At 40.5% G+C, this 19,531-nt stretch overlaps 3 protein-coding genes across 5 annotated transcripts; 2 read left to right on the top strand and 1 right to left on the bottom strand.

Annotated features, from left to right (window-relative positions):
• Nucleotides 1-860: 860 nt before the first annotated feature.
• On the top strand, nucleotides 861-6,548 carry tmed10 (transmembrane p24 trafficking protein 10). The gene is made up of 5 exons (XM_020617322.1): nucleotides 861-1,130; nucleotides 2,251-2,371; nucleotides 2,727-2,800; nucleotides 4,819-4,945; nucleotides 5,165-6,548. Exons 1-5 carry the CDS (start codon nucleotides 954-956, stop codon nucleotides 5,284-5,286), a joined length of 621 nt encoding a protein of 206 aa, XP_020472978.1. The 5' UTR covers nucleotides 861-953; the 3' UTR covers nucleotides 5,287-6,548.
• A 558-nt stretch (nucleotides 6,549-7,106) lies between these two features.
• On the top strand, nucleotides 7,107-10,414 carry eif2b2 (eukaryotic translation initiation factor 2B, subunit 2 beta). Its single transcript, XM_020617323.1, has 6 exons — nucleotides 7,107-7,393; nucleotides 7,682-7,802; nucleotides 9,486-9,637; nucleotides 9,778-9,941; nucleotides 10,069-10,164; nucleotides 10,238-10,414. Exons 1-6 carry the CDS (start codon nucleotides 7,222-7,224, stop codon nucleotides 10,397-10,399), a joined length of 867 nt encoding a protein of 288 aa, XP_020472979.1. The 5' UTR covers nucleotides 7,107-7,221; the 3' UTR covers nucleotides 10,400-10,414.
• A 3,596-nt stretch (nucleotides 10,415-14,010) lies between these two features.
• Nucleotides 14,011-17,171, bottom strand: LOC109970026 (uncharacterized). 3 transcript variants are annotated; one of them, XR_002276355.1, is made up of 6 exons: nucleotides 16,663-17,171; nucleotides 16,001-16,054; nucleotides 15,457-15,535; nucleotides 14,575-15,266; nucleotides 14,351-14,407; nucleotides 14,011-14,038 (listed from the first exon to the last, which is right to left on the bottom strand). XR_002276355.1 is itself a non-coding variant. In XM_020617317.1 (4 exons), the coding sequence occupies exons 1-4, from the start codon at nucleotides 16,962-16,964 to the stop codon at nucleotides 15,090-15,092; spliced, it is 612 nt and encodes a 203-aa protein (XP_020472973.1). In that variant the 5' UTR covers nucleotides 16,965-17,171; the 3' UTR covers nucleotides 14,545-15,089. The 3 variants fall into 3 exon arrangements, 1 of the variants encoding a protein (XP_020472973.1); XR_002276354.1 differs by having other exon boundaries at nucleotides 14,017-14,242; XM_020617317.1 differs by lacking the exons at nucleotides 14,011-14,038; nucleotides 14,351-14,407 and having other exon boundaries at nucleotides 14,545-15,266.
• Between the last annotated feature and the right edge of the window lie 2,360 nt (nucleotides 17,172-19,531).

Below are 19,531 nucleotides of genomic sequence, written 5' to 3'. Positions count from 1 at the left end.
TGGCCTTTATTATAGATAGAAATATTTGTTCTGACTCAGCTGCAGCTTTACTGACTTTAATTGGAAGGAGGCTTAAATCTCGACCGGACCTTATTATCAAGATGTTAATTACTTTGTTTAGAGTTGGAAAGCTTTGATGGGAAGTGTGATTATGCTGGGTTCCTGAGCATAGCAGGGTTTGGAGTAATTGAATTGCAGACAGTATTGCAAAGTCAGTTTTAAGTAAAGGAGAGGTCGATATTCATTTTCCTTATGGGATAGTTGAATACAGAAGTAAAATTAAAAAAGGTATTGAGAGGGAGTGGCAAAATCAGTGGGAAGAGGAAGTCAGAGGAAGAGTGTTCTAAATTTCAACCTAATATTCGGAAAATTGTTTATTGTTACGGAGACTGCAGGGATACAGTTAAGTTAACTAGAATAAAGCTGGAGCACTCTGGGTTAAATAAATGTTTGCAGATAGTAGAGAAATATCCAGACGGATTATGTGAGTTTGGTAGTTCTGAGAAAGTTCCTCATATTTTGATATACTGTAGGAATTTTAACGTGGAAAGAAGTAAATTATTCAAAAAAAATCTGATTTAGAGATTACCTGTTTTTCAGTTAAAGCATTGCTTGGCTACTTAAGAACCACCATTTCGTTGCAAGGGCAGTTATTCAGTTTTTGCAAAATACAGGACTATACTCGAGGGTATGAATAGTTATTAAACTAGACTATCTCGCATACCTATCGAGGGCAATAACACGTCCAGTTGCCTCTACACTGCCTCAAATTGTAAAAGTAGAAGAAGCAGCAGCAGCAGAAGCACATAGAGGTCAGTAGTTGGAGTGTAGTTCTCCCTCCAGGTCAGCGGTGGCGCTGGAGTGTTAGGTCAGACCGGTTGTGAGAGCTGGACCTTAGTGTTAAGCTGGTGGGCTAGCACCTGACACGGGCTGGTTTGGAACGTACGGTAGACATGGGTCGTGTCGCTGCGTTGTTGCTGTTACCGGTTCTTATCGAATCGGTATTTTCCATTTCCTTCTTTTTACCGGTCAACTCTAGAAAATGTTTACGGGAGGAGATTCACAAAGACGTCCTCGTCACGGGGGAGTATGAAATAAGCGAACAGCCGAACACTAAAACTAATCTGAAGGTGAGCGCTGACTTGCGGCTAGCTACGGCTAACAGTTAGCACTGAGGCCGAAATGGCTTCACGGACTGGTACAGTCTAAGTAAGGTAATGATTAAAAGCGTGTTCATAGCTAACGCTAAAGTTAAATATAATCTCAACTGTTGTTGGATTGCGACTGAAATAAATAACAACTGCTGTTAGATTTGTAGCTAGCCTAGGCCCCGAAATGCTCGGTTTCCTCGTTTTAGTAGCTAAGTTGGCTAATGAGGAAATAACGTTAGTTGCATGCTAACACTATCGTACTTGAGTCTTGTGTGCATTTTGACATAGTTAGCGCTAAAGTCGCTTTACTCTTGAACAAATGGACGCCCATTGTGTCACCAAGTGTGGGTGTTTATTTCACAGTCACTGTCTGTAGTGTTATGTGCAATAAATCCGTTAGTGTCAGCGGACGGGTTCTGCTGCTATTACACGTCAGTCTTATCGTCCATTCAGATGGCAAACACAAGCTAGCCACAGTAGCATCTCACATGTCAACGACAGCTTGTATTTAAAGTTGAATAAATATGGTCATAAGATTTCTTCCATAAATCATACAGGGCCGTGTGCATGGTTTTATCAAGACTGTGCATCTTCATGAAAAAAATCTAATATACTTTTGAAAAAGTCTTTGTTCTAATAGCTGCCAAATTAAAACTTGTATTAATGTTGTCAAATAGGAAATTATTTTTGTTGAACGATATACTTCTATTTTAATGCAGTTAAATAGCACTGCAAGTAACCAGAAGTTTCATGCAATTTAAACCCTTTTTAAATTATAGTTTAACCCATATTATGACAGAACTTACTAAAATGCCCAGCACAATTTCCCAGCACTGATGCAAGAATCTTGCTTGTTTTATATAACCAGTTTCATCTTAACATGATTTAAAATGGAGAAAAACGGCAAATCATCCTAATTTATGATGCTGAACCCAGAGACAAGTGTACTAGAGACAAGGGACAGTCTATTAAGAGACAAGTAGACTTGTCTCTTAATAAAGGATTAAAAATTGCTGAGTTACAACCTTGTTTTGATCTGTAGTTAGTTTTTCGTTAACATACTCAACACATTAATATTTATCATTATTTAACTTTCCAGATCACAGATTCCTCTGGCCACACTCTTTACTCCAAGGAAGATGCAACAAAAGGAAAGTTTGCATTCACCACAGAGGACTATGACATGTTTGAGGTGTGCTTTGAGAGCAAGTCACCCATGGGTAAGTGTGTTGTTAACACACAAAACCAGTCAGCTCACAGCTTATACTGTATAACCAGAACCACTGATTCTAAAAGGCAGTTTAATTATTCTACTTTAACAGAGAAATGTATATTGCACTGTAGCTGTTTTCATCATGCACATGTAGTAAAATTAGTTTGTCTTTACCATTGAGTGATAACACATTGAATGTCAGAGTTTATGATGAGCATTTTTGATGGTAGCAATGTTTAAGGAAATCCAAAAGAATTTTTAATATCAGTAAATAGACCATAGCATAGTGAATGACATCAATTTAGTGTTTTCTATTTCAGTTATTTACATATGATGTTGAAAACTCTGCTCTTTTTAACCAGGAACTGGAAGAGTGCCTGACCAGCTGGTCAATCTGGACATGAAGCATGGCGTGGAGGCCAAAAACTATGAGGAGGTAAGTGTCTTGAGTCTGGACCATTTGCTTGCTTTTGTAGCTAAAGTAGGTCAGTTTCCAGCTTATACACTGGGCCATTGGATGTTTGGTCTTGCAGCAGGGGTTTGACTAAATATATTTACCTGTAAATATATCTCTGTAAATATACTTTTGTTTGTGAACATTGCACATACACATTGAGAGCCACTGAAATGGAGTCAAATTCCTTATGTGTTCAACACACCTGGCCAATAAAAGCTGATTCTGATTTGCTATTCTGATTTGACAAACTAGAAAGCCACATGTTTGTTTCCAAAACGGTAAAAAAAAGATATACTTTAAATGTTATCTGAGCATTCACAAAGTAAACAGTATTTTAGTTTTTTACAAGAGTTTACTAAATATGTAAACAGAATTGTAATAGGCAGTTACTGTGCTTTGTTACATTGAGGCAGCAGCAGTTAGAAAAAGGAAACCCCCACAAGTCATCTTTGAGCCTGAACAGATATTCTCAATCTCTATTTGCATATTAAAGAATCTGTCTTAAAAATAGTGATGTTTAAGTTAACCAAAGAACACAACCTCTTATTTGTGGATACTTGGCAGAAGAGAATGTTATTTTGTTCCTGCATACATCAGTAATTGCCATCTTAAAGAACTGTATGAACATTGATCTCATTTATTCCATGACAACAAATGAAAAGCCGTAGCAGCTGAACCTTTTGTGGATAACATTTTGAGCTGCCTGTTGTATGTCATATTTATAAGAAAGCTACTTATCGAGCCCTTTTGCCACAAATGCTGTTACCACTCTCTGGTACTCCTCAGCTGCCCCTGGCTCTACTGGAGGTGCTAGCAAGGTGCTACTAGCATCAGTAGATGACACACTTGGGCTCAGAGGCCGTGAAGCACCAAACACTGTACAGTCTTTCAGATCGACACCATGCTGCCTTAAATGTTGTCATCGTTTTCTTTTCTAAAGTGAAGCCACACTTCAGACCATTTACAATATTCCATCTTACATGTTGTTGTAAAATAATGCAGGGGTATTAGCCAATCATGCTAGCTCGTATGTAAACAAATGGACATGCTGTTGCACTGTTGCAGGACGTAGTCATATAGACAAGTTCTGGCAAGTAGCTACATACATCCTTGCAGAGAATATTGTTTGCAGGGGTTTGTGTTTAGGAACCAATAAGCAGAGTGTTCTGTTTTTTTTTTTGTTTGTTTTTTTTAAACAGGTACCTTGTGCTTGGTATTTTGGATTCAGTTCCAAATTGGAACTGAGTTTTGGTCGCCAACCCTAGTCAGTAAATGGCCATCATATATCAAACTATCTTGGAACCAAAATGGCTGCGGATTCAAGAAATGCAAGATGCATTCATACAGACCTTTCCCTGCGGCTGTAGCACAATGTTAAAATAAGCCACAACCTCGGCAGACAGATAAATCAAAGTCTTTGAGCTGTGAATTGCCTCCCTGTCCACACATGAACATGATGCTCTGTTCTGCTGATTTTGGTAGGTGGTTGTTCAGGGAGAGCTCAAGTGAGCATGTCTACTTGCAGGCAGGCAGGTAGAGCCAAGGTTGCATATGCATTTATCCATATAAATAGGTGTTCATTTGAGCAAATTTACAAGCTCTTCATGAAATGGTGCAATTGTACAGTGTTTAAGAATTTCCACTTAGCCTCAGTATCCAGTGTTTTGTTCTCTGCTTATTTGATGCACAATTTAAGCCAGGACCAAAATGAGAGAGAGAACTGTGTTTTTGTCCATTTGGGGTTCAGTTAAACTTAGTACAAACAAAACAAAAGCTGCACAAATAAGCCATGTCAGTTGACTGGTAAGCTATTCAGGAGGAAGTTTTGGTGACCTATTCCTGAATCATCACTACACAGACACATCTGAGGTTTGTACACAGTCTAGGAGTGACACCTGCTGGACGAAATACACAATGATACTGCTTGTGCTGTATAGAACTGAGGCCTCTCAGGCATTGCTTTTTGATGGATTTAGTAATGTTTGATCCCCTCCAAGATTGCCAAGGTGGAGAAGCTGAAGCCTCTTGAGGTTGAGCTGAGGCGACTGGAGGACCTGTCTGAATCCATTGTCAATGACTTTGCTTACATGAAGAAGAGAGAGGAGGAGATGCGGGACACCAATGGTAAGGGAAAAAAAGTCTCTATGCTGAAACGGCACATATGAAAAATGGAGAATGGACACATGATTGGATCATAATTAACTCGCATAGAATATACTTGTATAAAGTTTTCTTAGAATACATCAGGAGAGTACAGGTTTTTTATTCGTTTGTTAAATGAGCACAAAGTATTTGTCATTGGCCAATAACGTGGCTACCTCTCTTTTCTTCACCCCTCTACAGAGTCCACCAACACGCGTGTGCTGTACTTCAGCATATTCTCCATGTGCTGTCTCATTGGGCTGGCTACATGGCAGGTCTTCTACTTGCGGCGCTTCTTCAAGGCAAAGAAGCTGATCGAGTAGAGTAGCCCCTAGCTCCTTACCTCAGGGGAAGGTGCCCGCCGGTCAGCCAACACATCCCAGCATCCACCCTCGTTGGACTAACTTCAGCAAGCAACAGCAAGTGGGGTTGAGGAGCTAGTTTTCACGACTGTGAGAGAGAGAGAGAGAGAGCGAGAGAGTACCAAGGTTGTCCTCTGAAAAAAAAAAAATGATTCACCTGCTTATTTAGTGGTTGAAAACATGAAAAGCGCTGTAGGGAGAAGTCCACTGTGAGACATGGGAGGCGTATGCCACTGCATGGGTGAGATACGTCCATCTCCATGGTACTTCCTGTTTCTTTCTGCACTGTTTTGAATGTTGCAGCTCACTAAATAAGAACTTGTTCTTTAAACCAGTTGAACAGTGATCCTTGGCCTTGAGCTCACTTTGAATGGTTGTGCCATGAGCGAATGTCTTCTGCCCTTCTGTTGATGTACACATTCTATGCCATGCCAAGCAAACTATAGGTCCTTGGTGCCCTTTTATCAAATGAAGGCTGAAAAAGTGGTTTGTTGTTACTTTGAGAAAATTGGCAACCACTGAACTTTGTTTTGTCACTTAATTTGCATACATATTTGGTAGCTAAATTTAAGTGTCTTTAGTTTTTCATGTTGTAAATGCTACTTAGTTGCTTCCACAGGTATATTTTTGGGGGGTGGGTTGCTGGGTTGCCTGTAATTATATATTAGGTAACTTCTATTAGCTCTTGTGTGTTTTAGTTTTGTTTTTGGAACATCTGAACATTCATTTGAAGTAGCCAGAAACCAAAAACCTTGTCATAAGGAAGGAATTTGCAGTGTCTGGTGTTTTTGGCTGAGCAAATTAACCCCCTGATTTCATGATACAGTATACTTGGGCAAGTTTCAGTAGAGTACAGTGAAGGGAGGTTTTGATGGAAAGTGTAGGCTGTTCAAACCATTTTTGAAATGTACTATTAGTCACATGCCTCATTTCTTTAAAAACTGGGGAGTTTATTTTTTTCTTTTTCGGAAACCACTTCTCGGTCATAATACTTACAGGTTCATCCAGTGTTTTCTTTAGAAATACTTAGGATTCTTGGGTTACATGATGGTTAGGGTGGTTGCAAGTATTCTGTCTGGGATTCACTGAGGCATCGCTCATGGGTACATTTTTAACGGTGAACATGCGCACTGTGCGCAATCAGTGATTTTTATGTTGAGTGATAAATTTTGTAAATTTGTGTTGGGCTTTTATTCAATAAAATATTGGATGGATTTACATTAGTTATAATATAGTCTTATGTATTTTCATACTTGAGATTCTAATATGGGCTCTGAAAGGCAGTTTTGGACATTCAGAAGTATTTTACCAGCAGATATAGACTAGTCATTCATATATAGTGTTTGCTACACCAAGTTAGGAGTAAACGATTATAGCACAGCAGTTTAATGTGAAGTGTAAATTACTCCTAAATATGTTAAAATGATGCATATATTTGGTTGTGCGGCTGGTCACAGTAGTGACCAATGTTATTTTCAAACTATAAACTATTTCCCTTACATGTTTAAATAGTGTTCATGTATAATTTTTAATTAATGTCCTGAAGGGATTTATGTAAATATTCACATGAATACAAGTGTTTACGTCCATAGTTCGCTTTAAAGAGAAGATTAAAACTATACATTTATTTGGAAGATGCTTTTATCTAAAGCAAAAATACCGGACAAGTGAAACGAACAGAAAACCTATACTTTATGATCCAAGAGAATCTTACATTTCCGGGTGCACGTAAAACGCTTCGAAGTGATGCAACATGTCAAGAAACAGTCCACCAATCACACGAAACCGTTGTCACAATCACCCGGATGTACTCCTCTCAGCTTCCTGATCCGTTGCACGATAGAAATTCAGTTTCCTAGTTTTTAGTCTGGTTAGCAGGTTGACTATATAACAAAAATGCCGGGCCCAGACAGAGAAACAGATCTGACGGAGAGAATTGAAGCATTTCTGACCGACTTGAAGCGTGGGGGGAGCGGGGTGGGCCCCTTGCGAGGCTCTGCGGAGACAGCTCGTGAAACGACAGCTCTGCTCCGCAGAATCACAGCCCAAGCTCGGTGGAGCAACGCAGGTGATTCATGCTAACTACTAGTCTTGTTTCTTAATTTATAGTTTGACTCGGACAGTAGAGCGGTACAGCTCACTAGTATGAAAGATGAAATTGTAGCTGAATAATGCGGACTTTATTAAATCTGTTGTAACTGCTGTAACGGCTATGGTAACACAAAAGTTTGACAAGTTTTTCAGATGGATTTGTTTCTGGTGAAGGTTTTCGGCAGTAGGACAAGTTACAGATTGAATTTGCCAAAAGCGTTAGCATTAATAAATATCTTATTTCCATAAAAATGTTTTGTTTCAGGCGACCTGATGGAAATAATCCGTAAAGAGGGGAGGAGAATGACTGCATCCCAGCCGTCAGAGACCACTGTTGGTAATATGATCAGGCGGGTCCTGAAGATCATCAGAGAGGAATACGCCAGGTGATTCTCTGCTGCTGATACCAGTCATTGCACTGGAAATGTTATACGTGTAGGTTAACGTCTCTGATTACAATACACTCCTTGAATGTAATGAATGCGAATCTGGATTTGTTGCCTATGTAAACAGCAGAGTCCTCTGGGCTGCCACCATAGGACCTAATCTAAAGCAACAGCTGTTTATTAATCAACAGTGTCTATTTGGCCTGATGATGTTGTTTTTTATTTATTACATTCATTTAGGGTTTAGATTTTTGTTTAGGACATGTATATTTGGTCTTTAATAATGTGGCATAAAGCAGTCTATACACCGCTTCATTGGTAGTAAACTAATAATTGACATGCTCATTAGACTAAATTTAACTTTAAGTGTAGCCCAACAAAATTTATTATATTATTTTAGAGGTCCATATTTTCCAATAATTTCCTGGAAAAATGCTGTGCTTTGGAACAGTCAAACCCATAAAACAAAGTGTAACCAAAAACCTGAAGATTAGATGTCTTCATTTAGTTTATTTTAGTTTGTTTATTTTAGTTTTTTCTTTAAATTTTGTAGTTTTAGAATCACAATCAGTAATGCGTGTATATATGTAACCTGTAGTATTGTTGGTGTTCATTATGTATAATAAAAACTTTAAAAATGTAATCCAAACAGTGGACAGTATGACACACTATATAGGGCTAGAAACAAAGAAAGCACCAACAAGCCTTCATTTTGACTGGAATTATTTGACAGAGGCAGATTGTTTTTAAAATAAACCATTCAAACTTTCTTTTGCATTATGCATTTCCAGGATCCCCTGTCTACTCTGTAATATATTATGCTGTGCATATGAAAACAAATGGTGTGTTCTGCAAAAATGGCATATCTGTGCACAGTATCTCCTTTGTGTGGAGCCTGTTTGCTCTGTTGTTTTCTGCAGGTTTCAAGGTAGCAATGAAGAGACAGACCAGCAAGAATCTCTCCATAAGCTGCTGACTTCAGGAGGACCCAGTGAGGAGAACTTCAGATCTCCTTTCCCCACTCTCAAAGCCAATGTCATTGAGGCCATCAATGAGTTGCTGACTGATGGTCTTTAATAATGTGGCACAAAGCAGTCTATACACCGCTTCATTGGTAGTAAACTAATAATTGACATGCTCATTAGACTAAATTTAACTTTAAGTGTAGCCCAACAAAATTTATTATATTATTTTAGAGGTCCATATTTTCAAATAATTTCCTGGAAAACAAAGTGTAACCAAAAACCTGAAGATTAGATGTCTTCATTTAGTTTATTTTAGTTTGTTTATTTTAGTTTTTTCTTTAAACTTTGTAGTTTTAGAATCACAATCAGTAATGCGTGTATATATGTAACCTGTAGTATTGTTGGTGTTCATTATGTATAATAAAAACTTTAAAAATGTAATCCAAACAGTGGACAGTATGACACACTATATAGGGCTAGAAACAAAGAAAGCACCAACAAGCCTTCATTTTGACTGGAATTATTTGACAGAGGCAGATTGTTTTTAAAATAAACCATTCAAACTTTCTTTTGCATTATGCATTTCCAGGATCCCCTGTCTACTCTGTAATATATTATGCTGTGCATATGAAAACAAATGGTGTGTTCTGCAAAAATGGCATATCTGTGCACAGTATCTCCTTTGTGTGGAGCCTGTTTGCTCTGTTGTTTTCTGCAGGTTTCAAGGTAGCAATGAAGAGACAGACCAGCAAGAATCTCTCCATAAGCTGCTGACTTCAGGAGGACCCAGTGAGGAGAACTTCAGATCTCCTTTCCCCACTCTCAAAGCCAATGTCATTGAGGCCATCAATGAGTTGCTGACTGAGCTGGGTAATTGTATTTTTTTTTTTTTAATAAGCAGGTCATCATCAGTTGTTAGTTATTCATCAGTTAAGCTCAAGCAAAGGCTGCATTTCCTCTGTTAGTTTAACAGGTTTTGTGTTTGCTTATCTGACTATTTCATTTTTCAGAGGGAACAACTGACAACATTGCCATGCAGGCCCTAGAGCACATCCACTCTAATGAGGTCATCATGACTATTGGCCGTTCTCGTACCGTGGAGGCCTTCCTCAAAGACGCTGCACGTAAACGCAAGTTCCATGTCATCGTGGCAGAGTGCGCCCCCTTCTGCCAGGTAGCTTAAGCACATGAAAGATACAAGAAGAGCTTTGAAATGTATTGTTTTATGTAGAAGATAAGAAAATTGTTGTCATTAAAAATTTAAATTATCATTTTAATCTTATTTGTTCATCTCCCACCAGGGACATGAGATGGCAACCAGTCTCTCCAAAGCTGGCACTGAAACAACTGTGATTGCAGACGCTGCCATATTTGCAGTCATGTCTCGTGTTAATAAGGTATTCAGCACCACAGAAAACTTTGAAACAGTCATGTCGTAGGTTAAAGCTACTCTTCCTAATCTCCTTTCAGCTGCCAGAGGCTCCAGTGAGACTCAAAAGAAGCAGACACCAGAAGCTGCTCCTAACTGCTCTTTGCCCCTCCCACCACATTCTGTTCCCTAGCACCAATGTATACCAATATACTCTAGTAGTATACTCTGATTACTGCAAAAGTGGTAAAGCACTAACTTGACAAAGCTTAAATAACTCACAAATTAAAATCATAGTAATTCGATACAAAGGTAAAGTCATGGCCATGCTACATTGCCAGTGTTACCAAAATAAACACGTGTTAGTTTAAATGCATAATAACGTACATGGATAAATGTGTTACATGGGCCACGAAAGAACACTCTCCATCTCAAAATGTCAAACCGATATTAACCCTGTTTCTTTGTTGTTGTTTTTTTGTCCCACTCTCTGTGCAAAAGAATGTCACCTCTTCAGTTTGGCAGCAATTATTTCAGAATTTTAGCTGCTAAGAGCTCTGCTGTGGCTGGTTGTTTGAAATGTCCACTTATGTCTTAAGCCGCTGGCAGCAGACAGCATTAGACCAAACAAATGAAGACATTTAGAGACAACACACCCCAGTCAGTTGCTGAGCATCTCATTCTCCCTGTAACTGTAGACATGGTGTCGATTATGCTGGATGAAACAAATGCTGTAAAATTGAAAACTATCCCTCTGTCAAACGATACAGTTGCACTTTTATTTTATCCGTTTTCAACTTAGTGTTATTTGATATTTCAATCAATTTGAAATTTTAAAATTGGCCAATTTTGTTATAATTTTTTGACAAGTGGGGCTTGAAAATTCGCCCACCCTCTTAAGTGGGGGATGACAAAAAATGTTTGAGAACCACTGCATTAATGTATCAGTTATGCAAAGTCATTAAAAGCTGGTCTGCTGTTGCTACATAGATGCAACAGAGGGAAAAGCACTGGTGGACAGGGTGATTACATCACTTAAAGGAGGTGCTCTAGAAAGTGCTGTTATTATGAGGGCTAAATTAGATGATGGATTGATGAATACTGCTACATATCAGCTATTAGATGGAGTTCTATGAAGTTTTGTACAGACATACATAGTGTCCAGATGATGAAGCCTAATGACTTTGGTGATGCTCCTGTTACCATGATGATGACGTTTGATTTTTAGTGACATTTCTCAACTATTAGATGCATTTCCATGATATTTGGTAAAGACATCAATATCTTCCTCAGGATGATTGTAATACTTTTGGTGACTCTCTGACCTTTACTTAGTGCTACCATTAGGATCAAAATTTGTCCATTACTTACTAGTTTATGGCCAAATACCCGATAAACTAATGACTATTTGATTTTACTGCTAATTATTAAATATCAGCCTGCTAACACACTAAATAATGATGGTGAATATAGTCACAGCTGTGCCTGCTTAACATCAACATGTTACCATTTTGTTGGCATGCATAACAATAGCATTTAACTCAAAGCACCGCTCTGCCTGAACACACAAGGCAAATGGGAGATGGGATTTTTCCATTATCAATTCCTGGCAAGTACCAAAATGATTCATACTTTGTTGTTTCTTGCTGCCAGAGCCCATCCATATGTTAATTCCACTGCATATGCTTGATGCTAATGCCAGCATATCAAACCTGCAGCAGGCCACAACAGACTAGCAGAGTATAATGTGTGCCAAGTGTAAGCCTTGTCATAATGGAGGGACTCTCGCTCTACTGGAGCTGTTGTGTGATGTAAAGATATAATGTTGGAGTGTGTGTGCTGTGACTGTAGTTCACTGGTGGGTGTAAAAAGACCGGGTCTCGTTGTGTTACTCAGGCTGCACTACAGCGTCTATTCACGGGCGCGATCCCACTACTGAGCGGCACGGGGGCTTTGACCTGCTCCGTTTCCGACCTGGACCGGTGCACCCCTCCTTAGACGACCTGCTGGTCCCGGGCTCCCCCAGGAGCACCATATCGATACCGAACTTAGTGCGGACACCCGATCAGCGTAGCCCACTGCAGCTCAGAGCTCCTGAGCTCAAACGATCCTCCAGCCTCAGCCTCCCGGTAACTTGGATTACAGGCGCGCGCCACCGCACCCGGCGATGAACGTGTCCGTTCACCAGGCTTTAGACTCTGGTATCGTGACGTCATCACGGAGCACACTGCAACGTCAGAAAATAAAACTACAGCTACAGCGATGGAGACTGTTTTCACTGCTAAAACACTATAATGTGTCATTTTACATGAATGTGCCCGCACCAGAGTAAGACACAAAGAGTCAGAGTAATTTTAACGTCATTTCATAGACTGTCAACATTTATATTTAGACTTTTTATTTGTGAGGAATCACAAAAAGTTGTTTGACATACATGTTCAGTACATAGTGGGAAGAAATACACCTACACCAAGCCAAGTCACAGAATGATACAGACTATGTGCAGAACAAACTGACAACAAAATGTAAGGTCAAAAACAGGTTAAGGTTAAAAATGCTCCAAGTCGAGGGCCGGACTGGTTAAGTATTTATTGAAAACAAATTGAAATGACCTGAACCTGAACAATGAACAGAAGTTATTTCCTATAAAACAACATCAATCATTAAATAAATGAAAAATCAGTTGCGTTCATTTCTTATGGCTATTTAAATTACTCTGGAAACACTGCATAAAGTGAAAACATTTTTTTCTACAGGCCAACAACAGCCAGAAATAAATTTAATTCAAAGAGAAATCAGATGCCCTGTAGTAGCAAGTAAAAATAAATAAATAAACATGCATTAAAGCTCAGTTTGCAGTCTGTAATACTTTTCTGAGACCTGAACGTGGCCAACTAAACAAAAAAGACCATACCTTAAACTTTAATAAATGGACAATAAAATAACTGCACTTTAAACAATACAATTGAACAATAACTGCACTTTTCTACTTGACCATTATACAATCAATCTTGGACATTTGTGTCGATTATGCAGCTTTTACACTTGGTGGCTCATCTTGGATACAAGTTCATCTGTGTCTGGGGTCAGGCTCTGAGCTGAGGAAATCCTCAGGATTGAGTGAAGCTGTTCATCAGTAAGACGACTTCTGTGTGACGTTATGATTATCTTCATTTCAGATCCTTGTCACAACAAACAAACAATGCTGCCAGTTACATGTAAAAAAATTTATGACCTGTGGTCCTGGTACTCAATATTGGGACATAGAAAAATTTCTGTTCCCACACAGTGTAATACCAGAGGCATGAAACTCCATTTGGAGTACCAGGGGCACGAAGTTGTGGCCTCTCTTCCCTGTTATCACCAACCTGGTAAACTCATGACTCAAATCTTGTTCCAGTTTTGAAAGGCACTGCATAATGTCCTCATTTGGTTCTTCTTTGGTTCTGTTCCTATAGGTCGACAGAGGCAATTTTGCTGCCTCACCTTGCCGTCTATGATTGAAAAGTAAAATGCCTAAAGTTTTCTTGTAGCATCTGCGTCTCCCATAGGCGCAGCTTGGTTTTAAAAGCCCTCACTGAAGCTCACATGTCTGTAATCAAACGGTCGCGGCCCTGAAGCTGCAGATGTGTACTTTAAAGACATTCAGTTTATTTCCTCAATGTACATATGTGTGCACATACGTATACAGTAAACCTACAATAATGCATATTCAAATCAGAAGGGTTCATTTCAATTCTTTATTGTAAAATTATGCAGCAAGTAAAAATTTAGCTTTGCTGGCACAACCAGTTCAATACGATTTGTTTATTGCCAAATCACAAAAATCGAGTGGATAGAGAGAGGAAACTGTAGAGAGAACCAGAAAGAGAGACGGAGAGAAAAGAGAAAGCCAAGCAGACCTGACAGAAACACAAGTAAAAACAAAACAACAACAAACAAACAGTTGGCAGGTATCCGTGACTCGTTGTGCTCTGGAGTCAGGGATATATCCCTGACGGTCTGAGCCACGCTCTGTGCACAGCTCACTAGCCTACCACCTCCTCATTTCCTTTTGGTTTGCTCATCTATTCATTACTTATTTTGGTTTCCTCTCATATGTACTCCTGAAAAAAAATGTCAGACAAAATGAAATTTTTTTTTAAATTCAGATGAAGTGGGAACCGATGACTACATACAGTAAAATCGTTATCATTAGATAAATTGATATTTACCATGCACATGAGAGGTGTCACACTTCATCCTGCCCTCCACCACTTCCTCTCTCCTCACTTTGAAAAATAAATAGAAGACAAGAGAAGCTGTAGTTAAACGTTTTTAAAAAAACAGAGGCACAGATCATTGGTTCATGACAACTGTATAAAATGAAATTAATAAAAATAAAATTTTACTTCGCTTCACTTCATGCACCAACCACATCTCCTCTCCTCTTCTTTACCTTTTTCTTAATTCCTTTGTCCTATGCTTGGTCATCTTCTCATGTTATTTGTTGTTTCTGCACTCCTCCACTCGGTCTAACCAAATCTAATGTCAAATAAAATGCACGGCCCGGAACCTTGCGCCACCCAATGGAGGATGCGCCCCCAGGAGCAGCTCTGGCTCCCTCACACACACGGGGGAGGCGCACAATGGAGGGTGCAGCCCCGGAGTTCGGCGTTACCGCCTCCTCCTCCTCTTGATACGCGGTGTGCGATGTGTCGTGAACCAAGAACCCGGCACCTCCCACCCTCCGGGTCAGAGACGTCGGATCCTCGGCACTCCCGCGTCCTCCTCCTTCTGCGGGGTGTGCGATGCATCACGAGCTGAGGGCCCTTCGCCTCCCACCCTCCGAGTCAGAGATGTGGGGTCCTCGGCGCTCCCGCCACCTCCTCCTTCTGCAACAACCTGTTCAAACCCTCTTACTGCTCTGCAGACGCTCAGCCAGCTCCTCCTGCTTCCTCCTCCTCAGGAAGTTCACTGTGATCTCAGAAATGACTCTCTGCTGCTCCTCCTCCGCTCTTCATCCTCACTGCCCAACTCCTCCTCATCCTCCCACAGACTCTCTAAGCATTCTGGGTAATCTGGTCTCAGGACCTTCTGGATCTTCTTCAGCTCATTCTTCACAAACGTGACCATGGTCTCCTCCAGCAGCTGGAAAAGAATGAGAAAGTGAACAGCGAAGTGAAACTGGTCGAACCCAACATGTGATTCCTGTGTTGGTCTGAAGTCTGCTGGTCTGAACACAGCAGCATGGAGTCTGTCAGGACCTGAGTGAGTGTTTAGTGATCACTCTGTGTGCTGTGTGGTTTCTAGGACAAAGTGTGAGTGCACATGTACACACCATAAATATGGAGTCCAGGTCTGGCTGATGCTGCTGTGCAGACTGATCACTGTGAACCTCTGAGTTCTGCTGCTGAACTCTAGGGAGGAAACAGAGACTTGAAGAAAAAGCCAGGACTCACACCTGACACTACTTATTAAAGCTGACTGAGGAGATCAGACTCCTGCAGCGATGACATGAGGACGGCAGGTGACTGGCAGACGACTCGGTCAGGAGTCAAGAGGGAGGAAGAAACCAGGGTGTTTTCCAGGAGCTGTATGGCTCAATAACAATCTGAACTACATATAGGTCTACACACGGCCCTGCTGGCCACAGTAGCTGCCGTCCTGATCAGCTCTCAGAGAGAAGAGCTCACCCCAGCTCACTAGTGTGGCTCACTTGACACCTTTAAAGCCTGACTGTTTGTTTGTTTACAAGGTACCAACAACAACTGTGGAACTGCTGGAGGAAGATGAGCAGTTTCCTCAGCAGTTAGTTCAGTCCTGAAACAAGACATGAGTCACCTCGGTAGGAGATGCAGATAAAAACAAAGCTTAAAAAATACCTTGTCATGTACATACAGCTGGGTTCAGTACAGTCTGGTCTCTGCTGCCGCCTCCTGATACAAACAGGTGACAAATGAAAAGTAGATTGAACCTGACTGAACAGTTTCCTAAGCAGGGAGTTCAGTCCTGAAACAGACTGTGAAGCTCTGGGCCAAGTCACAGGTCCTCTTCTCACAAGTGCCAGATAATAAAGATGAGGTTTGAATTCTTACCTTTTAACAGGTTGCCCATCTTTAAAATTAGTAATGATACCCTTAGACCAGTCGGTCTTCACAGACACACAGCTGGGTTCAGTACGGTCTGGTCTCTGCCGCCGCCTCCTGATACAAACAAGTGTCAAATGAAAAGTAGATTGAACCTGAAAACAACTGAGCTGGGAGCAGACTGGGACCAGTTCAAATGCTGGAAGCAGACAGAAAACCAGTAAGAAGCCAGTTAATGAGTAACGTCCTCCACCATGTGTCTGATGACAGACACTGTCTCATCCCAGTCGGCTCTCTGTTCATTCAGACAGTCAGTAGTTAATGAGGAGCTCTGAGCTGCTCCTGAGCAGCTGAGTGTCAGATGTGACAGTGAGTGTGAATCCTGATGGTGCAGTGATGTGTGGTGCTGAGCTCTGACATGGAGAAGAGTCCTGGACAGTCAGAGATCCTCATCTCACCTGGGAGCTGTGCTCTGGCTCTCATGGTCCCCACACAGAGGGCTTTCAGAGGGATGGCCTCCCTCCTCTCTGTCCTCACACAGACTCATAGCAGAGCTGCATTCGGTCAGTACAACAGCAGCACTGACAATGTTCCTGGGAAGATGCTCAGCTGCTGAGTTCACATCCAGTCCCAGAGACTGTGGAGCTTCATCTGTAGAGGAAACACAGAGAGAAGATGCTGCTGATTCTCCTCCATCAGTCCGTCTGATGTCAGGTTGCCATCGCTGCATCGCCACTGCACTGTCACAGGCTCCACCCATCAGGGACGCATCAGTAATAGTGATCTAATCAACACTCACAGGGGACATTTTACTGCACTGTGTACTCTTGACACTAAGTACATTTAGCTGATATTGCTTATGTCCTTTTACCCAAGTAAATCTTTCTATGCTGAACTGTGGCTTGTAACAAAGTAGTAGTGGTCCGTGTATCATCCCACCAGACTGATTTCTGTTTATCTGACTTGTCTTTACCCTGCACAGAGAGCAACCACTGTGACTGCACCTACAGAACACGATGTGTCAAACTATCTGACATTTACATGGATTCTCAATTAGAGGTAAATGAACTTACCTCTCCAGTTCACCAGTTATTGTGTATTAGTTCACAGCCATTATTAGTGATAATTAATAACAGAAGCAAGCAGAGCTTCACTGTGGCTGAAGTTGCAGCGCTTTGTCACACATTATCACTTTTTGAGGGGTTGGGAGTTTTTCCTTGTAGCCTGCATGTCGTCTCTGAGTAAAGTATTGACATGTAGTTATATAAATGGTCTTATATAACGCCTTCCTACCTATTAAAGTGTTTTATATGTCTGTGCAGATTCTCAGTCATCCAGGTCATAGTAAGCTAAAAAAAACTTAGAAAAAATCAACTGGACTAGATTTCTAGGTCGAAGAAGTTTCACCTCTCATCCGTGAGGCTTCATCAGTTCTGACTGACTGGTGTTGTGCCGGAGATATTTATTCCCCTCGGTCAGAAAGAGTCAGAAACTAGTGAGGAGCAGGTGTGTAGGAGGAGGGAGGAGGGGTCTGGCCTACTGGGAGGTTTCAAACAGGATCAGCCTGCAGCTGAGAACACGAGGTCCCTGGTACAAGTGGCTTTGCTGTGTATATTTTTTTGTAGCAGTGACATTTAGTACCAGTAATCTTTTTGTTTAATGTAGGACTAATATGGCTGTTGTATACTGTTAGTTTGCTTTAGTTCCCTGCCTGTGATTGTGTTAATCTGTATAATGGTGATGCTCATAGATTCAAGATACCAGCCTGCAACTTGTCAAACCTATATGACTTCACTCTTGATTTTGCTGCAGTGGCTCTCAATGTGCATTTAAATAGGAAACAAAGATGCCAACCACTGATCAATACAAACATACACTGAACAAAATTATAAATGCAACACATTTATGTTTGCCCCCATTTTTCATGAGCTGAACTCAAAGATCTATGACTTTTTCTATGTACATAAAAGGCCTGTTTCTCTCAAATATTGTTCACAAATCTGTCTAAATCTGTGTTAGTGAGCACTTCTCCTTTGCCGAGATAATCCATTCACCTCACAGGTGTGGCATATCCAGATGCTGATTAGACAGCATGATTATTGCACAGCTAGAAAGGACCATTCAACCTTTAAACAATTCAGCAACTCTTCAGCTATTTAAACATGTATTCAGCTTTTTCGTATCTTTTATAATTTTGAAATCTCAGTTTGTTTTATGGTGATTTTGGAAATTTCTCTGCTAGAGTGTGTCACATGACCCGCACTCTAGCTCCAACCTTAAGCTTTCACATACAAATTATACATGAAAATGGTAGAAAAAAACTGTGAGGAATCAGAAAATGGTCTTGTTATTAGGATGAACGGATTTTGAATGACGTGGCACATTCCAGAGACAGTGTTGCCTCACTCTCTCATAGACGGCCACTGAAAGACGATTCAGAAAATCTCCTTGAAGCAAAGGTGCAGGGATTATAAATTGCCACAGCTCCTTCATTTTGTGGAATTTCTTGCCATAGAGGTGATTAGCATGTTTGTTGAAACCTCCTGCAGCTCATTGTGAAGAGATTTTTTTTGATAGGACTTGTAGTTTTTCTTCGATTGTCAATTGTTCAAAGCCCATGTTTGACTGAAATCTGCTGTAGTGTTCTCAAACTGCTGAATCACTTAACGATGCACCTGCTACTTTTACACACACAAACAGCAACAGAATAACAAGCACACACATAATAAAACCCTTATACAATCCAAGCAATACAGTGATGAACAGTAACACACACAGTGGCGCAATGACACACACACAGAGGTTGGTCTGCCTTCAAAATAAGAGCTCTGAAATATTCAGAAACAGATTGAATGTAAACAGTTTAACAACTGAATGTCCACTTCCTTTCTAAGCTCAGAGCTTTACTCCTTGTTACTGTAAGATAGTTTGTCCAGTCCTAGCAGCACACATCACACAGCACCGTCAGTCAGGCCAGCACAGGCTGGAATGTGCTTGTGGTGGAAAGTTGTTGTCAGGACATTATAATGTCACTCTAAAGCAGGGGTGGGCAATTACCAACAATAACTTGAACTTAATTCTGTTCAATATTCATTATCTCACATTGTAAAAAGCAGTTGTTGTGGCTAGAGTGTGATGCCGACTAAATTAATTCAGACAAACCATCCCAATTTAAAGGATCATTTAATATTACAATTATTCTGAATAGAGCAGTATTTAAACAGATAATCTTGTAGGTAAGGAAACAGATAACAGAGATCAGAGAACAGAGACTCTCCTCCTGCAATGTGATAGATAAAGCATAAGAAGATTGTCAGACAGCGAGTG

This window comes from Monopterus albus, unplaced genomic scaffold (genome assembly GCF_001952655.1).
Source record: "Monopterus albus unplaced genomic scaffold, M_albus_1.0 scaffold188.1, whole genome shotgun sequence".
NCBI classification, from domain to species: Eukaryota; Metazoa; Chordata; class Actinopteri; order Synbranchiformes; family Synbranchidae; genus Monopterus; species Monopterus albus.
Note: the sequence above shows the minus strand (reverse complement) of the source record. Positions and strands in the feature narration are given on the sequence as shown.

Excerpts from the sequence above, each read along its gene's own strand:
- tmed10 (XM_020617322.1), top strand. The coding sequence starts at position 954 with ATGGGTCGTGTCGCTGCGTTGTTGCTGTTACCGGTTCTTATCGAATCG. Across the intron at positions 2,801-4,818 it reads AGGCCAAAAACTATGAGGAG|ATTGCCAAGGTGGAGAAGCT; the intron begins GTAAGTGTCTTG and ends ATCCCCTCCAAG. Across the intron at positions 4,946-5,164 it reads GGAGATGCGGGACACCAATG|AGTCCACCAACACGCGTGTG; the intron begins GTAAGGGAAAAA and ends ACCCCTCTACAG.
- eif2b2 (XM_020617323.1), top strand. The coding sequence starts at position 7,222 with ATGCCGGGCCCAGACAGAGAAACAGATCTGACGGAGAGAATTGAAGCA. Across the intron at positions 7,394-7,681 it reads AGCTCGGTGGAGCAACGCAG|GCGACCTGATGGAAATAATC; the intron begins GTGATTCATGCT and ends GTTTTGTTTCAG. Across the intron at positions 9,942-10,068 it reads AGTGCGCCCCCTTCTGCCAG|GGACATGAGATGGCAACCAG; the intron begins GTAGCTTAAGCA and ends ATCTCCCACCAG.
- LOC109970026 (XM_020617317.1), bottom strand. The coding sequence starts at position 16,964 with ATGGGTGGAGCCTGTGACAGTGCAGTGGCGATGCAGCGATGGCAACCT. Across the intron at positions 15,536-16,000 it reads AGCTGTATGTACATGACAAG|AGTTCAGCAGCAGAACTCAG; the intron begins GTATTTTTTAAG and ends TTTCCTCCCTAG. Across the intron at positions 15,267-15,456 it reads ACCTGGACTCCATATTTATG|CTGCTGGAGGAGACCATGGT; the intron begins GTGTGTACATGT and ends ATTCTTTTCCAG.